This window comes from Engraulis encrasicolus, chromosome 6, assembly GCF_034702125.1.
Source record: "Engraulis encrasicolus isolate BLACKSEA-1 chromosome 6, IST_EnEncr_1.0, whole genome shotgun sequence".
Taxonomy (NCBI): Eukaryota; Metazoa; Chordata; class Actinopteri; order Clupeiformes; family Engraulidae; genus Engraulis; species Engraulis encrasicolus.
In genome coordinates this window covers 32,703,435-32,723,434 of record NC_085862.1, presented here as the reverse complement: position 1 = coordinate 32,723,434, position 20,000 = coordinate 32,703,435, and the positions used below count along the sequence as shown (strand labels likewise).

The 20,000-nt window shown below is 46.2% G+C and overlaps 1 protein-coding gene across 1 annotated transcript in view; it reads left to right on the top strand.

The window, feature by feature from the left end:
- Positions 1–20,000, top strand: part of fryl (furry homolog, like) — a 125,112-nt gene that overhangs the window by 36,544 nt on the left and 68,568 nt on the right. The window contains 18 exon segments of the mRNA XM_063201325.1: positions 4,119–4,222; positions 4,668–4,776; positions 6,089–6,175; positions 6,330–6,501; positions 6,974–7,106; positions 7,606–7,713; positions 9,445–9,703; positions 9,987–10,175; positions 10,919–11,005; positions 11,467–11,735; positions 12,274–12,499; positions 14,028–14,152; positions 14,435–14,492; positions 14,616–14,707; positions 15,017–15,189; positions 15,568–15,728; positions 16,445–16,555; positions 19,870–20,000. The exon segment at positions 19,870–20,000 is cut by the window's right edge and continues 24 nt beyond it. Of these exon segments, the coding sequence (XP_063057395.1) occupies positions 4,119–4,222; positions 4,668–4,776; positions 6,089–6,175; positions 6,330–6,501; positions 6,974–7,106; positions 7,606–7,713; positions 9,445–9,703; positions 9,987–10,175; positions 10,919–11,005; positions 11,467–11,735; positions 12,274–12,499; positions 14,028–14,152; positions 14,435–14,492; positions 14,616–14,707; positions 15,017–15,189; positions 15,568–15,728; positions 16,445–16,555; positions 19,870–20,000 (2,594 nt within the window).

Genomic DNA, 20,000 nt, shown 5'->3' with positions numbered 1-20,000 from the left:
GTTTGTTTGTTAATTCATTGTGTGTTTAAACAGTGCATTACGAAAGCAACATATACTAAGTGAAGCAGTTGTTGTTTGCTGTTGTTTACTCCTTTAGAAATAGCTGTCTGCTTTGCCTGTCCAATGTTTGGTTAGCCAAATGGCATAGCTATGAATTATGGGAGTAGCTGCTGCAGTGTGGTGTACTGTATGGTGCCTACCTAGTGCCTACCGTCCTCTCCAAAGGCACCTTGATCCTCCCTCCTTCCTCCTCCAACCCCTTCTTCTCGTACCCACACGCTACCCAATCAAATCAAACCACCAAACTTAACCCGACCAATCAGCAGTGTTTTGTTTTTTTTCCTTACCCAATCACAAAGCATTAATTCAACTGTGTGTGAAGGTGAATGTGTATGTGTGTGTATGTGTGTTGCCTGAAAGATTACAAGACTTTCCTGAATGAGAGACATGCCTTGCAAATGAGACGAATGCTGTGTGACCCCGTATCTCCACCGCTCTGTGATCCTCTGTAATTGTTTTTGATTCATCTTCGTGGTGATCTACTGACTATTGACTTGACTGGCTCCTAACCGTGGTGATTAGTAGGAGTAGGTTCTCTGTATGTGTGTGGGCCTCTCTGTGTGATTTGTGTCTGGCAGTGATTCTCTAGTGAACCTAGAGCTCTGATCTTCATATGGGTCATTACTACTAGTATCTCTTCCCAGTTTCTTGATGATTGATTGATTGATTGATTGATTGATTGAACACATCCAACTGAGGCCTTCACCTCAGTGCTGTCCATTGATTCATCTGAGTCTCTCCTGTGGTACTGTGCCCTCTACCCTGTGCTCGCACCCAACCCACGAGTCTAGCAGGACTCCTAGCCCCCCGGCCTCACCTGCAGCCTTAACCAAACATGCCCCATTTTCCTTGTCTGCAGTGATGGCATCCTATTCTCTCCACTTCTCCTATTCTCTCTCTGTGATCAGTGTGGTGGCAGATGCATACAATCATACAATCCCCCTCCTCCCCCAGTGGTTTATGGGAATTGCAGTTATTTTCCTTTTCCTCATCCTCTCCCACGAGATGGTTGTCTCGCCCTTCTCCTGATTTCATGATCATCCATTACTGTATGTCCTTCCCGTGTCCTACCACCTGTCTGTCTGTGTCTTCATTGTGCATTTTCTTCCTGTCTGCTTCTAGGCTCAGACAGCCTCCCTTCCTCCATGTCTTCTAATCATTAACCCTTCATAAACACTAGCCCTGCACCCCCCTCCCACCCCCCCCCATTGGCAGACCTCATCCACCCTCCTCCCCACAAAAAAGTAATAATGTGTGGCATTATCTATTTTAGTTATATAATATCTATCATTTAAAAAACAAAGTTATTACTAATGAATGATGCCCATATTTAATTTTGATGCATTTAATAATATTGTGTTAACAGCCAAATTGACTCAGATTCAATACTGGGTTTCTGCATTCAGTTTATTTATTCTATACATTCTATTCTATTTACTCAGTTCATTGATATGTATGGCAGAGAGCACACACGATCTAGTAAATAAGTAAAATCTAATTCTCTAATTTCAAAGTTTTATGTGAATAATATGACCATTCATGCATCCATCCACACAAGGTGTTTAGCTGGTTTGTGAATGAGGTCTGACATGTCATTGAACCCTCCCTGCTAATCCCGCCCCTTCTTCCTGACTGAGCCAATTAGAGCACACTGTTCACTCATTCCACCAGCGCTCTCTTGATTGACCTGCGAGTCAGCCAGCCACTGGGCCACTGTTACGAATCCCACAGTGGCTGCACTGCACCACCATCCGCTCCACTGTCAGCATAGCATGGCAGTAGTAGGCCTCTGTGGCACTCATCACCAAGACAAGCGGCTTCTCTCACAGCCATGTTGCATGTCTAGTGTTTTGGTTTTGTAGGTTTGTTCTGTTTGTTTGTTTCTGCTGCATCTTCTGTTCTGTTCTCTTTTTTTCCTCCATCCTCCACCCCCCTTTCTTCTAACCTGCATGTCTCCATCCCTCCTCCCATCACTCTGTCTTTTTGTTTTCTTCTTCTTCTTTTCACCCTCTCCATCCATCCATCCATCCATCCACCTCACTCTCTGACTGGCTTGTTCACTCGCTCCAGATGCCCTCTAACAACAGCATCAGGAAGCAGATTGAGACACTGCAGGTGAGTTACTTTACCCATCATGCTCTTTGAGGGGTCAGGTGACCCTCTGGCTCTGCACAAGCCACCTGGATATAAAACCCACCACCCTCCAACCCCACCTCTTAAATGGTAAACGGACTGCTAGCTAGACTATTAGCACCGTTCCACTCCTTCGAGCACTCAAAGCGATTTACATTGTATGCCTCATATTCACCCATTCACACTCAAATTCACACACTGGTGGCAGTGGCTGCCACTCAAGGTACCACCCTGCGACCAGGTGCAATTTGGGGTGAAGTATCTTGCTCAAGGACACATCGATGGAGTCAGGCAGAGAGGGGCTCGAACCTGGAACCTTCTGGTTTCTGAACAGGCTCCTCTACCACCTGAACCATCACCTTATTTGCAGCACAAGGTGCACACAGTCTTTTGTGCAGTTCATACATACGCACTTTACAAAGTTAGACTCCAACTCCCACCAGCGCCTCTCAGTTTGCCTCTTTGCTCCTGCACCAAGGCATGCTGGGAGATGTAGTTTGCCAAGCTGGCAGTGGTAGCACATTGCTGTGCTCCAGACCTGAGGTCTTGGGTTTCTTGGAAACTTGCGTCAGGTAGGGTTTTGTCTCTGCGGTGACTTACCGTAAAATGCAGCGTTGGTCTTTTCTTTCGCGCTGACGTAGATCTTGCTCTTTAGAAGACCAAAAAAGTGTTGGTAAAAACAAACACATGAGCAGCACTCAGCAAATGTACACCATCCCAAGAAAAAAAAAGGAAGTCTAACAAGCACGTAAAATCTGGTCTATTTTTGGTTTGGATTGTACGTTGTTTTGTGTGTGTGTGTGTGTGTGTGTGTGTGTGTGTGTGTGTGTGTGTGTGTGTCGCTACTGCTGTTTTTGACTCTGGGTATTATGACGCTTGGGCTGGTTTTTATGCAAGCTTGCAAGTACAGTCTTGTCTTCCTGCTGCAGTCAAACGCTCACCAATGGCGCCCCCTAGTGGGGTCTTGAAGAAAAGCGGCAACCTGGCTGACGCACTGTGCTGTATGGGTTTGGTGCAGTTAGTGTTTCTGTGAATGAAGGGGGATTACACGTGCGTGCGTGCATCTGTGTGGGATTTGAAGAGAGAAAATATTGCTGACTTGGCGTCAATTCAACTTGTAGTTGTTAATCAGGGCCATTACCAAGGTTGTGTGTGTGTGTGTGTGTGTGTGTGTGTGTGTGTGTGTGTGTGTGTGTGTGTGTGTGTGTGTGTGTGTGTGTGTGTGTGTGTGTGTGTGTGTGTGTGTGTGTGTGTGTGTACGCACGTCTGTGCATGCGTGTGTATAAGTGTTCTAGTTTACAGATGAAGGATGAGCCCCCTCCAGTTGTTGGGATCAATGCTATTAATTCCGATTGAGTCATTAAGGTGGCTTCATGAGTCATATCCTGCTTAGTTAGCCCCGGCCTCCATCGATCCTCGACCTCAATTGAAGGCCCTGAAGAACGTCCCCAGCAAAGAGGACTTTATTTATAGTCGGGATACGCGGTCATAATAAGCCATTTAACACTGATTTATGCGTCAGAGGTGCTGTTATTTTAGCAGCCATTCACAAATCAAATGTTGTTGTGACTCATTCTGTTTATGAGGAAGAGCGGTGCTCAGTGTCAGATCAGGTTTTGTGGTTCAGGTTCGACAGTAATCAAGTCGTTGTTTGGGATTAGAGTGGTTTGTTTTTTATTGGTTTACCTTTGGCTGTGCGTGTGTGTTTCCGTGCGTGTGTGTTTCCGTGCGTGTGTGTTTCCGTGCGTGTGTGTTTCCGTACGTGTGTGTTTCCGTGCGTGCGTGTGTCCGTGCGTGCGTGTGTGTGTGTGCGTGTGTGTGTCCGTGTGTGTGTGTCCGTGTGCGTGTGTGTGTGTGTGTTCTTGCCCACGTGTGCTCATTGTATTTGTGTGTGTTTGCTGGCTATGTGCGTGTCTCCCCCGTAGAACAAAGACCCCAAAATGTCCCGCGTGGCGCTGGAGTCTCTCTACAGGCTGCTGTGGGTCTACATCATCAGGATCAAGTGTGAGAGCAACACCACCACACAGAGGTAAGAGGACACACACACACACACACAGCTCAATCACAATAGCACATACTATATGTATAAACAATGAATTTGCATATACACACACAACAATATCCCTGAAACATTTTTGCTTTACATTACGCATAGCTGTCGGTTCTATCCAAAGCTACTCACAGTCAGGTTTCGGTTTTCGTTCCTGCAGCAGTTTGGGGTTAGGCACCTTGATCAAGGGCTCCTCAGCCACAGATAAAGATGTAGTGACACACCTTGGCTTCTTCCAATTGTTAAGGGCATTTGGTACAGATATATGGGTAGTATTCAGAACTACAGTAGTGCCCAAGGAGGAGCAATTCCCTAAGCATTAGTCTGAAGTTGCCCATTTTAAATTGTCTGAGGTAATGTCTCTCCTTGTCCTCTTGTTTCTCCTCCTCCTCTTCTTCCTCTCCTTCCTCTGCCCTTCTTCCAGTCGCCTCCTCAGTATAGTCTCAGCACTTTTCCCCAAAGGCTCCCGTAGTGTGGTGCCACGGGACACCCCCCTCAATATCTTCGTCAAGATCATCCAGTTCATTGCGCAGGTAACGCACGCACGCACGCACGCACGCACACACACACACAGACACACACACACACACAGACACACAGACACACACACACAGACACACACAGACACAGACAGACAGACACAGACAGACACAGACAGACACAGACAGACACAGACAGACACAGACAGACACAGACAGACACAGACAGACACAGACAGACACACACAGACACACACAGACACACACAGACACACACAGACACACACAGACACACACAGACACACACACGGTCATTTTTCAGGTTATGTAGACATATTTGGTCTAGTTTAACAAACACACTCACACCCCAAACACACACACACACACACACACACACACACACACACACACACACACACACACACACACACACACACACACACACAGACTCACACAGACACACACAGACACACACAGACACACACAGACACACACAGACACACACAGACACACACACGGTCATTTTTCAGGTTATGTAGACATATTTGGTCTAGTTTAACAAACACACTCACACCCCAAACACACACACACACACACACACACACACACACACACACACACACACACACAGACACACACACAGACTTGTACAGAAACCCACCAGACACCTTTACAAAGCCCTCTCAGTATCTGTGTGTATGTCTGGTTGTGACATCCGAGTGTGGATCTACTACTTGACCTTGGCCACACACACACACACACACACACACACACACACACACACACACACACACACACACACACACACACACACACACACACACACACACACACGTCGCAGTATCCTTCTCAAGATCATTTAGATCAGTGATCGGGTATCACACACACCCACACACACACAGTTGTTCCACCGCTTTTAGCTCAAATGACTCCCATTTTCAATTATTTATAGGTGTCCGCCTTATCTGGTTCACATTTATAAATATATGAATCGCAACGATTCACCACAAACTGATAGTGCTACAATGTATTACTGCATTTGGACTGTGGTTGTTGTGTGTTTAAAAAAGAAAAAAAGAAAACACCTCAAGGACAGAGCATCAACCATATAAAGCAAACAAGATGCAGAAAAAAAGCAGAAAACGTAAATAAAAACATTAAAAAGAATACTGCCACTCCATTTAAAGTAAACTTCATTATATCCTAGTCCATTGAATGGCGGAAAATGTTCTTTAGAAGAGAGGCACTGTCCATGAGTTCAAGGGCCAGATGGTTCAGATTTCCCGAACTCAATTACCGGTAAATGTTCCAAAGTGTTTTAAGGCTGTGACTTTATAGCATGCTGCTTCTTTTTGTGCCTCTGCAGGAAAGACTGGACTTTGCCATGAAAGAGATCATCTATGACCTCCTGTGTGTGGGCAAATCCCACAAGACGTTCACCATCAACCCAGAGGTACAGAGCCACACACACACACACACACACACACACACACACACACACACACACACACACACACACACACACACACACACACACACACACACACACACACACACAGAGGAAGCTGTATAGTTTTTGAATTTCTCACCTTCTCTGCTCTCTGTAGCGGATGAACATCGGCCTGCGTGCGTTCCTGGTGATCGCCGACAGCCTGCAGCAGAAGGATGGCGAGCCTCCTATGCCCACCACGGGCGTCATCATGCCCTCGGGCAACACGCTGCGCGTCAAGAAGATCTTCCTCAACACCACACTCACCGACGAGGAGGCAAAGGTCATCGGTGCGTACATCAGTGGACCTCTCCCGCCCACCCCTCTTGCAACTTTTTTATCTGTTCTTTCTCACGGAGGGGAAAATGTGTCCGTGCGTGCGCGCGTTTGTGTGTGCGTGCGTGTGTACGCATGCGTGTGCGTGTGTGCGTGAGGAGGCCAACCTCATCGGAGCGCACTGCATAGCATGTCCCTCTGTGTGGCCATTTGATCACCCTCCCTGTTCGCATGTATGAGTGTTTGGTTATGGCTGTGTGTGTGCGCATGTGTCTGTGATGATGTGGCGAAAGAAGCATCCTTTTAACAGTATTTGAATCTGTAATGATTTTGTCAAGATCCAAATAAAGGTGTTAAAATATGCACTGTGTGTCACTCACTGACGTGTGTGTGTGTGTGTGTGTGTGTGTGTGTGTGTGTGTGTGTGTGTGTGTGTGTGTGTGTGTGTGTGTGTGTGTGTGTGCGTGCGTGCGTGTGTGTGTGCAGGCATGTCGCAGTACTACCCTCAGGTGCGTAAGGCCCTGGACAACATCCTGCGGCACCTGGACAAGGAAGTGGGCCGCTCCATGAGCATGACCAACGTCCAGATGTCCAACAAGGAGCCCGAGGACATGATCACGTACGTGTGTGTGTGTGGGACTGTCAATATGCGTGTGTGTGTGTGTGTGTGTGTGTGTGTGTGTGTGCGTGTGTGTGTGTGTGTGTGTGTGTGTGTGTGTGTGTGTGTGTGTGTGTGTGTGTGTGTGTGTGTGTGTCTGTTTCAGCATCTGTGTGTGTTTGTTGAGGAGTGTTGTAAAAGGATGGAGAGAGTGTTTTCGGGAGTGCTGTGTGGGACATTGTGGTGCACATTTGGAGAGACTGGTGGAGTGTGTGCCAATTTGTTGTCTTTTTAGGAGTCCTCCCACTCATCATTACATGTTTATCATAGAGACATTCTTTTCCTTAATAGACTATATCACACTAAATATTCAATATGGCTTTGTATAAAATAGAAATCTCCTTCATCTCTGCAGTGCATGGGCTGCATCTCTGTGTGGAATGAGCATGTTTGTGTGTGCGTGCTTCCGTGTGTGTTGTCTCTTTTTGTGACTCTGTGTCAACCCTGTGATTGTGTATAGGGGGGAGAGGAAGCCGAAGATCGATCTGTTCCGCACGTGCGTAGCGGCCATCCCTCGCCTCATCCCCGACGGCATGAGCAGGCAGGACCTCATCGAGCTGCTGGCCAAGTAAGATCTGCCTGCCCTTCCACACACACACACACACACACACACACACACACACACACACACACACACACACACACACACACACACACACACACACACACACACACACACACCACACACCACACACCACATACACAGTGTTCATATTTTCTTCCCCTATATTGCTTATTTGGAAATAAATAATTCTCGTAATATTTAAGGCTGTAACGATACACCCAACCCACGATTCGGTTTGTATCACGATATATGACCCACGGTTCGATACGCCCCACGATTTTATTTTATTTTTTAGGGAAAAAAATTAGAAGAAAATAAATTATAGGCTATATTTTTGCATTTACCTGCCTACATTAATTTTGTAGGTCTACTAAATGATATTGCAGATATACCACTGCAACCTGTTCCCCAGGTGTTGACATCAAAGCACAACACAGAGAAATTAATATTCAACAAGGAAAAATAGGCTTATTACTAATAGGCTTAGATCATATCATGCTGAGATGCTGACCATGTGTGAGAGACAGAGATGGAGAGAGAAGGGTCAGGGTTCCAGTATAGGTAGCCTATTACAACTGTCTCACTTTATCAAACATTATCCAATTAATATCAACTGAAACTGAAAATAACATTAACTGAAAACAACACTGGTCATATTTCGTCAGGAAACATATTGTATTAAGTTACTTACAGAAATGCAACACTTAATTTTGATATTTAATATTTTTGTAACATTTTGATCGTGCAGCAGCGCGCACACGCTTATACAAACAAAACTCAAAATGAACTTCACAGTTATGTTCTCAGTATGCAACACGCACGTTGTCCTTTGTTTGGTTTTGTGATTTGACATTTTGTCAAGAGCGGGAATAGATGCAGAGGCTGAAATGGAGCATGTTTTCGCTAGGCAGGCGGTCAATGCGGGAAGAAAATAATGCTGCCTAATATCCACATCGACCTAAACGTTCGCCCGACTTCAGACACTCCCTAATAGAGCTCTAGCGATTTAAAATTTGGTCAGACGGAGCATCTCGCTCTCTCGCTCTCTTTCTCTCTCTCTCTCTCTCTCTCCGCTTAACGTCTATCTCCACTCAACATACATCGGCGCATGCAGGAATCAGAAAAATCTTCACACGTTTGATAAAGCCTTCTTGGTCTGCTGTTCATTTATGTGCTTTACCTTCCGACGTTTGCCCAAGTTTTTTTTGTCTCGCGGAGGTTGCTGAGGCAATGAATAACAACCAATGCACGTGCTGGTTGGACGGAACATTTTACATGAGAGGAGAGAATGGAAGTGTTAACTCGCTCATGTGCGCCCCATTGCTAATTGTCTTTGAGCGCATATGCAAGAATTAAGCGCATATGCAAGCATTTGCCTGTATCCTGCTGTTTTCTAGACTGAGGGGTAACAACTTTAAAAGGGCGCATCGCGATTCTGCGAGGAAGGTTCGCGATAGGGGTTCGTGGGTCTGTGTACCGCGATCCCTCGGTTCGATGCAATATCGTTACAGCCTTAGTAATATTCCATCTCCACTCCCTACCCTTTTTTTGTTAGTTTGATTGTTTTTTTTTTCCGTTTTATGTGCATAACAAGACTTCTAAAAATATACCAATTAGAGGGTTAAAACGCAGTGGTCACAATTTTTTTTAATTAAAAGTGATCAGCATTTCAAAATATCCTCAGTTGTGTACCCAGCACCTAAAGCATCCCCGCTTGCCCCCCTCTCTCCCCAGGCTGACGATCCACATGGATGAGGAGCTGCGCGGGCTGGCCTTCACCACGCTGCAGGCGCTGATGGTGGACTTCCCCGAGTGGCGCGAGGACGTGCTGTCGGGCCTGGTCTACTTTGTGGTGCGCGAGGTGACGGACGTGCACCCCATGCTGCTGGACAACGCCGTCAAGATGCTGCTGCAGCTCATCATCCAGTGGAGGCAGGCAGTCACCCCCGGCAACCACAGCAGCCGCACCACCAGCAGCACGGCCGGCAACAGCGTAAGTTGTACGCCTTGTAAACACACCGCCAGTTAACTTGTACCTTGTGTTCAGGCGCGTGATTGTTTTTTTGTGTCTGTGTGTGTTTGTGTTTCTGTGTGTGCGCGGATGTGCGTGCGAGCAAAAGTGTGTTGAATGGGAAAAGTTGCATGTTTGATACAAGGATATGCAGTAATTAAGAAAAACTTTGAAGATCTTCTAAAATCAATGATTGGTCGTATAGTTCTCTCAGGGTCATGTACTCTGTTCACCTCTCATGTGTCTCAATCTTCCTCCTTTGCAGTTCTCCATGCAGGGCCCCACGTCGAGCCCCAGCCTGGCCCTGGAGCGGGCCCCTACGCTGGGTGTGCTGCACGTGGTGGAGGGTCTGGCCCTGGTGGTGCTGTGCAGCTGCCGACCCGCCACGCGCCGCTTGGCCGTCAACATGCTCAAGGAGGTCCGCGCCCTGCACACCGCCCTCGGCATCGCCAAGGTAACCAACTATCCGCCCCGCCCACCCTACTTACTTACTGTACTAGCTGTAAAGGGGATGTTACACAGGGTAACTATTTAAAGAGGCTCAATTTAGGATTATGTAGTTTGCACAGTACTCGTGGCATGCCTGTCTCAAAATCTACACTGTCATGAAAAAATGCTGTTTTAACTAAGCTCGCTGTGAGAATACTTTTTATCACAGAATGCCAGCAGTTGATACAAATGTGAATATGTATCTGTCGGTTTTTCTAATGAGAAGTGTTTGAGGCGGGTTGCTCTGTCAAAAGTTGCATATGGGGTTCTCAGTGGACAGAGCATGAAAGTGGTCGCGAGTCATCGTTCACCTACTATTGACTCAAATAAGTATCCGCTGACTCGGGAGGACAGTGATTAATTAAACTTTTAATCCTACATTGTGCCGTTTAAGCAATATGTCTGGCTAACAATACTATATGTTGTTTGGACTGTTCACCGCTACACTGTTTAACACGGTTTCACACTTTTATCAAGTGAACTTGGATCAGCAGCAGACAGATCAACTATTCCATCAGAAAATTAGGAGCTAATCATAATGTTGCCTGGCAAAGTTGTAGAAAATGTTGCCCTGTGTATCATTAAGTTAACACCGCCCTTACAGTGGAAAGATGCAAGGATTATGTATGCATGTTAAATTTGATGTGGCCATATGCATGGGCAAGGTAATCAATGCCTCATCACCCTGCTGCTTACTGTGTTTTGCAGGGCGATGAGGAGTTGGCCATAGACGTGATGGACCGGCTGAGTGCCTCAGTGCTGGAGAGCTTCATCCACCTCACAGGAGCTGATCAGGTGACACACACACACACACAGACAGACACAGACACGCACTCCAACTAACACACACCTCTTGTTCATGAAGAAAATGCTCATTTGATCACACATTTACAAGCATCTGCAAAGATGAAACTCTTAACATTTTAGTCCTGTCATCTGACCTTTGCCCTCTTTCTCTCTGTCTTCTCTCCTCTCCTCTCCTTTCCATTCACCACCTCGCCTCTCCTTTCCATTCACCACCTCGCCTCTCCTCTCCTCTCCTCTCCTCCCCACTCCTCTGCTCTGCTCTCCTCTCCTCCTCTCCTCTCCTCCTGCTCCTCTCCTCACCTCCCTGCTCCTCTCCTCTCCTTCTCTCCTCCTGCTCCTCTCCTCTCCTCACCTCCCTGCTCCTCTCCTCCTCTCCTCTCCTCTCCTCCTGCTCCTCTCCTGCTCCTCTCCTCACCTCCTCTCCTCTCCTCCTGCTCCTCTCCCCACAGACCAACCTGCTGTACTGCCCCAGTGGCATCGACCTGCAGACGTTGGCCGAGTGGAGCTCCTCGCCCATCAGCCACCAGTTCGACGTGGTCAGCCCCTCGCACATCTGGGTGTTTGCACACGTGACGCAGGGCCAGGACCCCTGGGTCATCAGCCTGTCCAGCTACCTGCGGCAGGAGAACCTACCCAAGCACTGCCCCACCGCCCTGGGCTACGCCTGGCTCTTCGCCTCCACGCGGCTGCAGCTGCTCTCGCCGCAGGTCGACATCAAGTACGTGGCATCACTTGCGGCACAGCCTGAGGCTCCACGCCACGTGCTGATTGTACTCTACACTGCTATACACTTTTGAATAGCCTCATCAGACTTCATAATGTAGTTTTTGTGGTTTGTATTTGTGAATATCAATGGTGTCTGGCAGAAAGCTTGTATCTCCATTGTTTTTTTATCACTATTTTCTAATTTAATAATCATTTCAACATAAAATAATGTATCATACAGATATACTCATGGAGACTGACCAGTAGTACTGATTTATATTTTATAATGAGTGAACAACGAATATAAAATAATTGAAAAAATAATGGAGATGTGCCCTTTCTGCTGGACAGCAACGTAGGTTTACCACCTCTGTCATTTAGTCATTTACCCTTTCTTGCTCTCTGGTATTGTTGTATTGAGCTGTTGAAATCATGAAATCACTGTAGAGTAGCTGCTTAATTTCCAATAAAGTGTGTCAAAACAATACCGCGGTTAACCTCTGACCCCTCTCTGCCTCTTCCTCTTCCTCCCCCTCCGCCTCCCCCTGCAGCAGCCCCATCAACGCCAAGAAGGTGAACAGCCTGAGCAGCAGCACGGACTCCTACGTGGGCCTGTGGAGGAACTACCTGATCCTGTGCTGCAGCTCGGCCACCTCCTCCTCCTCCACCTCCTCCTCCTCGTCCTCATCGTCCTCCTCCGCCCCCGGCTCAGTCCGCTGCTCCCCGCCCGAGACGCTGGCGTCCACCCCGGACAGCGGCTACAGCTACGACTCCAAGGTTGGTCACTCGGGTCACTCATGCTCACAGTCAAGGTCAGGCTGCCAGACAGTGCAGGTCAAAAACGAGAGCGGAATATGGTAGGGTCAGATAAAGAGAAAGGCGTGACTGTTCTTAGCGGCACTTGAAGATGACCTACACACACACACACACACACACACACACACACACACACACACACACACACACACACACACACACACACACACACACACACACACACACACACGAACACACACACACACACACACACACACACACACAACTACAGCTATGACTCACATGTCACTCACAAGGTCCCAGTCAGGCTATGAGGCAGTGGGTGTCTAAAGCAAGGGCATGATGCACTAGGGGCAGATAGGTGGAGTGGATACATGTCAAATGTGTACTAAAAGCAGCTGAGCTGTATGATAAGGTTCATAATGGTGAATTCACGAGTTTTTCCTTGAGTGCTTGGTGTACAGTATGCATGTTTGGCATGTTAGCTGGCCTCGGTCCTGGGATGCTTTAAATGGAGCTCATGCGGGATGAGATCTGCTTCCCCCCCTATGTGTATTAGAGGCAGTGTAGCTGGGTGTTTTAGTGAAATGGAGGAGTATGGGGAGGTGGTGGGACAATTCAGAAAGCCTTCGCGCATGACCGGTGAAAGAGGGAAGGAGGGATCTAAATATGCGTGAAGGCAGCCGCAAGTAATGACACCTGTCAATCACTCACGGACTTCCTCCAGAACTACATTTATATATAAACAACATTTATTGTAACCTTAATTCACTCACTCACTCACACACACACACACACACACACACACACACACACACACGCACACGCACACGCACACTCACACACAGATGCAGCATGGAAAATATGTGCATGCATGCATGTGCAATTCACACACATGCCCTTGTTAAATATTTATGAACAGCAGCTGAGCTTTAGATATAGCATGCAAAGGCCCTAAAACAACTTGAACCATGAAAGTTCCGCCCCCGCCAAACATCAACAGGTTGAATATAATAGTGATATAAATGTAAAATACAAGCTACTGAAACAGAAGTCTGTGACCATCTGGGTTGCTTGGACCTTACTTACTGAACAGTATTAAGTCCCTTGTCTGCCATATGCCAATATCTTCCAAGTTTCCAACTGTGGTATTTCATGGGACGGTGTGAAAGCTCATAACTCTAATAGTAGGCCTTGATGTTAACCTAAAGCCGCGCTGGGGTGGACGTGCCATCGTGCCCTAACTTGTTGGCTAATTTGCGCAAAAGCAAAGAGGCATTATCACTGAAGTTTCACCATGGCCAATTAAACTGACAGTATAATTACAGCTATAAAATCCAGTCATCAAACGAAATTGTATTGCAAGGCAGGCATGTCATGGTTTTATGTGTTGGCTTCCACATGGTTTGTTGCCCCTAAATTAACACTCTCTCTCTCTCTCTCTCTCTCTCTCTCTCTCTCTCTCTCTCTCTCTCTCTCTCTCTCTCTCTCTCTCTCTCTCTCCCTGCATGTGTGTGTGTATGTACAGATAATAGGCGTTCCGTCCCCCTCCTCCCTGTTCAAACATGTGGTGCCCATGATGCGCTCTGAGAGTATGGACATCACCGAGTCACTCGTTCTGGGGCTTGGCAGGACCAACCCCATCGCCTTCAGGTACATGTCTGTCTGTCTGTCTGTCTGTCTGCCTGTCTGTTTGTCAGTCTGTCTTTCTGTACACACCGTAGGCTGTCAAACACAGTAAGCAAAAACAGGTACATAATGTGCACCATAATTAAAACTAAAGGCGTTTCAACAGCATTTTAGTGTGCATGACCTTTTTTTGCCATGCTGTCTCTTATCTGACACAAGTTGCATCAGTTGGAAGATACTGTTGGAAATGTCACCGTATAAAGTGTTGTAGAAAGTCATCGTCTGTGTTTGTATTTGTTATTCCAGAGAGCTGCTGGAAGAGCTGAACCCCATCATCAAAGAGGCTCTGGAGAGAAGACCAGAGGTCAGCCCTATACACCCAGCCTTATCCCCTCCTGCTCTCATTCTCATGCTTCACGTTCATATATAAGACAGTCAGATATGCTGGCAGTGAATCTGATGAGTATGTTTGTTTGTGTGTGTGCAGAACATGAAACGACGCCGGCGTCGTGACATCCTCAGGGTCCAGCTGGTCCGGATTTTTGAGCTGCTGGCCGATGCTGGAGTCATCAGCCAGACGTGAGTCCTGAAACACATATACACACACTCACGCCTTATGTCAACACACACTGCAGCTCAGCTCAAACACTTATTTATGGGCCCTGCCGTGGCCTATCGGTAGGGCACTGGGTTACTATGCCGGCGACCCGGGTTCGATTCCGGCCAGTCATTTCCCAGTCTCTCTCTCCCCACTCGTTTCTTGTCCCTCTCACTGTTCTATCACAAATAAAGACACAAAAGCCCTAAAAATATATATTTTAAAAAAAAACGTATTTATATTGTGCATGTATACAAAGTATTGTGTGTGTGTTGTGTGTGCATCCGTAGTGCGAGTGGGGGTCTGGATGGGGAGAGCCACTCTCTGAACGCGGCGCTGCTGGAGTACGTGGACCTGACGCGGCAGCTGCTGGAGGCCGAGAACGACAAGGACTCCGACACACTGAGGGATATACGCAGCCACTTCAGCGCTCTGGTGGCCAACATCATCCAGAACGTACCAGGTACACACACACACACACACACACACACACACACACACACACACACACACACACACACACACACACACACACACAAACGTATGACACATGCAGCCACTACCCACTACAGTGCCTATCCAGGGCTGCCCAAGACTTGGGCACCCCATTCAAAGCTTGTAAAAAATATTATCAATGCTCCAGTCATCCTTGGGCCTAGTCGTTGAGAAGTAGCCCAGCCTGGAGACCTGACATTCAAGTCATTGTCTAAACTGTTGACGATTCTATATTTTGAGATGTCAGTACTGTTTCTATGAGGTCTCTACAGACACAACTTATCGTATGGATTTAGTGTTTTACTGTAATTGACAATATGTGTGTGTTTTGCCTGTCCACCTTCAGTGCACCAGAGGAGGAGCATCTTCCCACAGCAGTCTCTGCGCCACAGCCTGTTCATGCTGTTCAGCCACTGGGCCGGCCCCTTCAGCATCATGTTCACCCCCCTGGACCGATACAGCGACCGCAACATGCAGATCAACAGGCACCAGTACTGTGCACTGAAGGTACAATGCATGCTTGCATGAACACACACGTACACACACGTACACACGTACACACACACACACGTACACACACACACACACACACACACACACACACACACACACACACACACACACACACACACACACACACACACACACACACACACACACACACACGTACATTCAGACAACAGTGCTGTGCTCTCAAGGACACACGAGGGCAAATGCCTGCACAGTTGTGTATACACCATCATAAAGATTGAAAGTACAGATCAGCTCTTTTCCAAATGTTTACGAACAATTACCCATTGCCCATTCACACACAAATGCACGTGTATACATCATCATAGATACAGATAAACATTCAGATCAAAAGACACACATAATGCACCCTCATGGTACACATAAACATGCAGACCAGCTCTAGTCTAGTCTAAACTGGTACGAAACATGTACATGTCAGGAATACAGGTTCTGAAAATATGATTTTTTTTTCGTGTCATGACCTTGTTTACATGAGACATTTCACTCAGAATTAACTCAATTTGATTCTGAATGAAACTTTATTCCGCTTTGAAAACATCATGTAATCACTTCACAATTCAGAATTAAATGAAAGTCCAATGTTCACTAGACGAACCTTTTTTATTCTGTATTATTTATCCTGTTTTTTTCTTAAAAAAAAAAATATATATATATCATATAAACTTTGCCAATGTGTGTGTGTGTGACAGGCCATGTCAGCTGTGTTGTGCTGTGGGCCAGTGGCGGATAACGTGGGCTTGTCATCAGACGGCTACCTCTACAAGTGGCTCGACAACATCCTGGACTCTCAGGACCGCAAGGTAACCTCACAGCATTTGTGTTCTGTGTCTGTGCGTGTGTTTACTTATCTGTGTGTGTAAGAATGAAGAATGTAATTCAGTGACGTGCAGTGATGGGTATGGTAGGGTAGGCAGTAAATATAGAAAATAAATATTTTTTGTGTATTTTTTAGCGTGGGGTCTGGGGGTCCTCCCCCAGAATTTTTTTTTTTTCTTAGATGCAATTTCCTGCATTTTAACCAAATCTGGAGAGTCACTATCAGCTAAAAACTTTTATAAAAGACTAAAAACTTTGAACAAATAGTAAGTTACCCCCTTTCATGCCTTATGCCACAAGGTATGGCTTGGATCGGCAACTAGGCCTATTCACCTAGTATGCTGATAAGGTCCTTAATGTGCAACAAATTAGTAGGCCTATGTTTCTCTAAATACTGTAAATATAAAGTAGGCTATAAGATAAAATGCCATCAGTGCTTAGCCACCACAGCTCTAATAACTACGGTAAATAAGTAAGCTTAAATGGGCTAAACTATTAGACATTTGGACATTGTCAGTAGACCTTACATCTGAAACAATAAGTGAAAATGCATAATTTCAATTTGTTGAAAAGGCCAGCTAGACTTTTTTTTTTTTTTGTCAAATTGCCAAATTGGTAGCTCAAGGACCCATAGCCTACTCTGTACACATTTAATGACCTGTAGGCCTACATTTTACAATAATTTAGAAAGCTACAACATCACAGCATTTTGGGGGGAAAGCTTTAACTTTTGGCTTTAGCAGTTGACTTTGCTCCTCTTCTGTTTATTCTGTTGCAAATGCCAGGGTGTTTCACATGGAGGATGCAGGGTGGCAGTGTAGCCTACTTTGTTTAGAAGATAAAATGTCTAGTTCACCAACTGTGAATCACACCATAGCATGTGAGGGGAAACGATTTACATTTAGCAATAAACCAACCTAGGTAACAGCTCCTGCTTCATTGACGCATTTTGTGCTGCCAATCAAACACTCACAGACAAGAAGGAAAGTTGGCAAGGGGGCGGGTTGCTTGCGAACTCAACAAACATGAGCGGTGCATTCAGACAGTAAATACTGGTAGGCCTACATCGAGTAGCCTAAACCAACGAAAACACTTCTGAGACTCATTCTTGTGCGTGATTGTATTCTCAAACACTTCAGCAACGGTTGTGCAAGGTGTTTCAAATCAAGTCAATTTCTGAGTGCGGTGAGCACCCATCCCAGTCACTCGAGCGAGCCCAACGTTGATCTCGTACACCGTGACCGCGCACTTCAAAAGAACACAGCTGCACGTCAACTTGCGGGCTCCACACACCTCACGCATCGCGTATAAAGTCATCATCATAATAAATTAGGAAAATGAAGTCATGTTGTACGCTCAAAAAAACAATCTCGCGTCCATAATAACACACACACAGTCTATTCGTGTCCACAGCACAACCAATCTTCAATGTCAACATCCCTGACCCATCAACAAAAGGCACCACGACAAACTTGAGCATGTTCATGTTAAAATTTGGCTACCCACAGCTTAATAATTAGATGAATCTTACCTTAAAGCAGAATCACGAGTATGTTTTCCATGCAAGTTAGTTCCATTAAAAGCCCGGGGTGGTTGACATGATGAAGATATTTTGTCCCCGTGTGTTCAAACTACTTGAAGCTGCTACCCATCTGATGTTGAATATTTCCACAATGCAGCGATTGCAAACGGCTCAGCTATTGCCTGTCATATCTGAACCATCTTTCTTGCTACTTCTCGGATTTTTTTTTTTTTTGTAATAAAGGCAAAACGCCAAAGACTGCCATGTTTTCTGTACGGCTAGAGTTTGAACAAGCCGTACCTTGCTAGCTGTTGTTGCTATCATACTTTAAGCAGGAAGGCTTCCTGAATTGTAACAATTTTTCATGTTGGCAGCTGTGATTGGCTTAAGTATTCCCGCCATCGCGAAAAGCTCTGCTTTTGCTCTCCATTGACAGTCTGTATGTGATAGATAATACGCATGCGCCAACTTCTACATTGACAGCGCTGAGGGCAAGATAGGCAGAGTCAAAGCGTGCCTACCCTGGCTCTGCCTGGCATTCGAAAGCTGAGCCTTCACCTACCAGCCAAGGCTGCGCGACGCGTTCCCATGGCAACCTGTCCAAGCCTGAGCGCTTTGCTTCGTGCGATAACTTGGGGTTTTGATCGGTCTCCGGTTACTGTAGCCTACTTTTAACAGCTAATTTATAAATTAATGTTTTTGTTATGCATAAGAACTCTCAAGAATAGTTTTTAAAACATGTGTTAGTTTTTTATTTTTAAGAAATGTATCCTAGGGTAGGCAGTGCCTACCCTGCCTACCCTGAGCGCACGTCTCTGATGTAATTGCAACACTAGTATTTTGGTATTACTTTATGAGTTGTATACATGTAATGCCATGCTACTAGTGCTGTGATTACATCTGAAACAGTACTTCTACTTCTACTCAATTATCTAAATGAACACCAGCCAACTGGCTGAATGCTGGTGAAAATTCAGTTTGGCTGGGAGTAAAGACCAACTTACTAGCCACTTTGAACCTTTAGTACGTGTGTGTTTGGCTAGTAAGACTAACATCTACTAGCCATTTTAGCAGGTGTTGAAAAATGTTAATTTAGAGCCCTGCTTCTACTTCATACGTCCCTGGCTGATTCTCAGCAGCAGCGTGTGTGTTCGTGTGTGACTCGCTCTCCTCTTCCTTGTGTTGGCGGAGAACGGCAACAGAGTTTTAGTCAGCAGTGTTGTCTGTGTGTAGAAAAACAGTACAGTTGAAGTTCAGCCAAGGCTTTTGTTCAGTTTTGTACACAGTCGACATTCAGCTCCTTGTCTTCCAAGTCGATTATTTATGAATGAGATCAATAGAAAAAAAAGCTTTGCAGTTGCATTAATCATGAGCAGTCAGGGTTTCAGGTTATTCTTGAGTTGCCTTGCCTGGTGTAATGCATCACTGTCCTGTGTGTTTTTATCAAAGTGTCATTAATCCCAGGTTATGAATAACTTAAGAGTGTTCAGTAGAGACCTATTGTGAGTTGTGTTGGCCTCCGGTCCTTTCTTGTTCTCCCCCATCGCCTCATCCATCAGTGTAACCTTGTGGGGAGGCTGGGAACAACCAGAGACATGGAGGACTGATCCCAACCTTGCTTGTCTTGCTGTCTACTTCCCAAAATACACTTTCATGCTCCATACAAACACCCTTTCCATACGACTCCTTACACATTCACTTAAACACCACACACACACACACACACACACACACACACACACACACACACACACACACGCTCTCTCCTGTCCCCAGGTGCACCAGCTGGGCTGTGAGGCGGTGATGCTGCTGCTGGAGCTGAACCCTGAGCAGAGCAATCTGATGTTCTGGGCCGTGGACCGCTGCTACACCGGCTCACGACGCGTCGCCTCCGGGTGCTTCAAGGC